General features: G+C 35.2%; 1 protein-coding gene across 1 annotated transcript in view; it reads left to right on the top strand.

The window, feature by feature from the left end:
* The window catches only part of ERC2 (ELKS/RAB6-interacting/CAST family member 2), a 496,513-nt gene that overhangs the window by 86,178 nt on the left and 407,324 nt on the right, over positions 1 to 3,011 (top strand). Inside the window, exons 3-4 of the mRNA XM_019473456.1 lie at positions 800 to 823; positions 1,462 to 1,878. Of these exons, the coding sequence (XP_019329001.1) occupies positions 800 to 823; positions 1,462 to 1,878 (441 nt within the window). The remainder of the gene's footprint in view (positions 1 to 799; positions 824 to 1,461; positions 1,879 to 3,011) is intronic.

A 3,011-nucleotide genomic window follows, 5' to 3' on the forward strand; every position in this document is an offset into this window, starting at 1 on the left:
GGTTGGAGTCGATGATCTTAGAGGTCTTTTCCAACCTTAATGATTCTATGATTCTATGTTTTGTTGTTTGTTTGGGTTTTTTTGTGTTTGTTTTTTGTTTTTAGAATGTGGAGTTGCAGAATATCCACTAATGCAAAAATGTCTGGTGCCATGCATTTAAGTCCCTTAATTCCTGCAATTAAATGTCTTCTGGTACAGACCGTGTGACTATTTAGGAATTCATATTTCTATAAATTCAGTATGCTGTGTAGGCAGTGAATAGAGGGAAAAAATAAGAAGAAAAACAAATCGTCAGGTAAAAATATAATCTGAAATGAACATCATAAACAATAGTAATTTAGTATAATTCTCTGTGTTCCAACCTTAACATGGGCAAAATCCTTTTAGATTTTGATTTGTGTTGAATAAGGAGTGCAAGACTTACCTCTTGAACAGAGAAAGACCCCTGTACTCATATGTAGTACAAATTATTTTAGGACAAGTTACTGTGCTTTGAAAAACCTAAAAGTGTAAAGAACAGTAAGCTAAAATAGGAATGTTTTTATTCACTGTGGGATTGATTATTTCTAATACTTTTCTTTGTCACATCTATTGAGTAAAGTCTGTCTATAGTTTAGGTTTATAAATTTGAGTACCGTGATGTTGTTGGTGCCTTTCTGTATAACTCAATATAAATTATTTCTTTCTGTTGAAGGTACTTTTTGTTGAATTCAGTTCTTTCTGTTGAATCTCCTTTGCTTGCATCTGACCTTTATTTATGTTGATTTTGCTTCATTTTTTCATTTACCATGCTGTTCAGTTTTTGGATGCGAGGAGAACAAAGGTTTGTTCACTATTTGCAGTCAATTTATTTTTCAAAATTCAGTATTGCTTATTGTGGTTTTTTTTGTTTGCTTGTTAGAGATACAGTAATCCTGTTTACTAAACATGTTCATAGCTTTAGTTGCCAAAAGAAAAAAAAAACCAACCAGCCCCAACTCAGCCCCTCCCCAAAGCCCCCTTCAATTATAGTGAGTGCTTTGATTGACTTTATAAATAACAGTACTGTTGGGCACCATGAAGGGCAGAATTACCTTTAGTCTATGAAGTAATTTAGAAAACATGGAATACTGAGTCTTTCAGCTTTTCCTATTCATATTGACTGTACTAATGGATGTGTCACTGCCTAGTGTTTGGGTTTGTTGGCTTGCCTTTCTTTGCTAATTTATTTTATCTGTAGCTGACAGTATTTTGTGTGTGTGTTTGTTGTCTTCTCTTTCTTTTTTTTACTAGAAGCACTTGAAAGATATCATTACAAATATTGTCACATGCATTTTCTATTTTATAAGGTCATTTGATATACTTACATCACTGATTCTAATGAATTTTTGTAACAGCGTACAACAAAAGTTTAATCAAAGACTAACCCTACATTCAGATCCTAAGTTGTTTTTTTTTCTTTCTTTCTTTTCTTTATTGCAGCATCTGCAAATGACAATCCAGGCACTTCAAGATGAGCTTAGAACCCAGAGAGACCTTAACCATCTTCTCCAGCAAGAAAGTGGAAACCGAGGGGCTGAGCATTTTACCATTGAGCTCACAGAGGAGAATTTTCGAAGACTTCAAGCAGAACATGATAGACAAGCTAAAGAGCTCTTCCTGTTGAGAAAAACACTAGAAGAAATGGAGCTTAGGATTGAAACACAAAAGCAAACGCTAAATGCCAGAGATGAGTCGATAAAAAAGCTTCTGGAAATGTTGCAAAGTAAAGGTTTGCCATCTAAAGGAATGGAAGATGACAATGAGAGAACTCGAAGGATGGCAGAGGCTGAATCTCAGGTTAATCATTTAGAAGTGATTTTAGATCAGAAGGAGAAGGAAAACATGCATCTTAGAGAGGTAAGGAAAAACTCATTTATTTGTTTATTGTCAAAGTACTTGCTGCAGTTTTAGAAACATGCTTTAGAGTATCTAAGTGTTTTCTTTTTCAGCCCTCATTTTTTCATAAAAAAAGATAACATGCATTTGTTTTACATCTGCAATAAATACACAACAGAACTATATGACATTTGAAAGCAAGTATAAGAAATTATGGATACAAAGTAATTGTATTTGGGGTTTATTGTCTCTGACATTTGTTGCTTTGCATAGTTTCTGTATTCTTTGTATTTTGACAAATCAGTGTTTGGTAAATGAAGACTAGAACTACTGAAGAGGGAGGTAACACTTTCTGCTGCTATAAACTAAATAGTCATGAGTGCATGCTACTTTTGTGTTTGATTTTATACCCCTTGTGTTTGAAATGAGTGTTTTAAAGTGTTTTGCCTTCCATATAAACAAAAGCTTCTGCCTATGTGCATTTCTAATGTATTTTCATGTGTGGTGCCCCAACTTTTTGGGTAAATATACAACATAATATTGCCACATTAAAACACTGGGGTGATGGCTGCACTGTACTTTGAGAGATCCTTAATTTGATTCCAAGCCCACCCACACCAGCTGCCCACATCACTTGTGAGTGCATTTTTGGGACTGGATTTGGGATGATTGAATTAGTACAATTGAAAGAAAATCTGGTGTGGTGTCAAGCCCATCTGCCCCTCTACATCCCAGCAGCCCATCAGCACTATCATGTGACTAGTGTCAGGCAAACAAGACAACGTGAGTCTTCCTCAGAAAGACGCTGTTGCTTACTGCTAAGAAGGGTGAAAGTTGCAGGGAGATTGAGTACAAGCTATCCACAGTAAGGGGAATCGGGTCAAACAGGTCTGTTTCCTTAGAAACTCAGCAACCGTGTAGTCTGATTGAACTTCCAGTCTAGTAAAAATACCAATTTGCCTGACAGATCAAAGCATGAACAAAATTAGTACAAGAGCATAGAAAATTATTACTGGCTCCTGTATATATCACTAAACGTATGAATGCTAGAGATTAAGAACAGCTATTTACATCTACAGAATGTTGTCAAAATACTTTCTTTGATATGGACAAATTCTTTTATATTTAGCTTATGGCTACTTTAGTATTCCCCC

Source organism: Aptenodytes forsteri, unplaced genomic scaffold, assembly GCF_000699145.1.
Source record: "Aptenodytes forsteri isolate BGI_AS27 unplaced genomic scaffold, ASM69914v1 Scaffold53, whole genome shotgun sequence".
NCBI classification, from domain to species: domain Eukaryota; kingdom Metazoa; phylum Chordata; class Aves; order Sphenisciformes; family Spheniscidae; genus Aptenodytes; species Aptenodytes forsteri.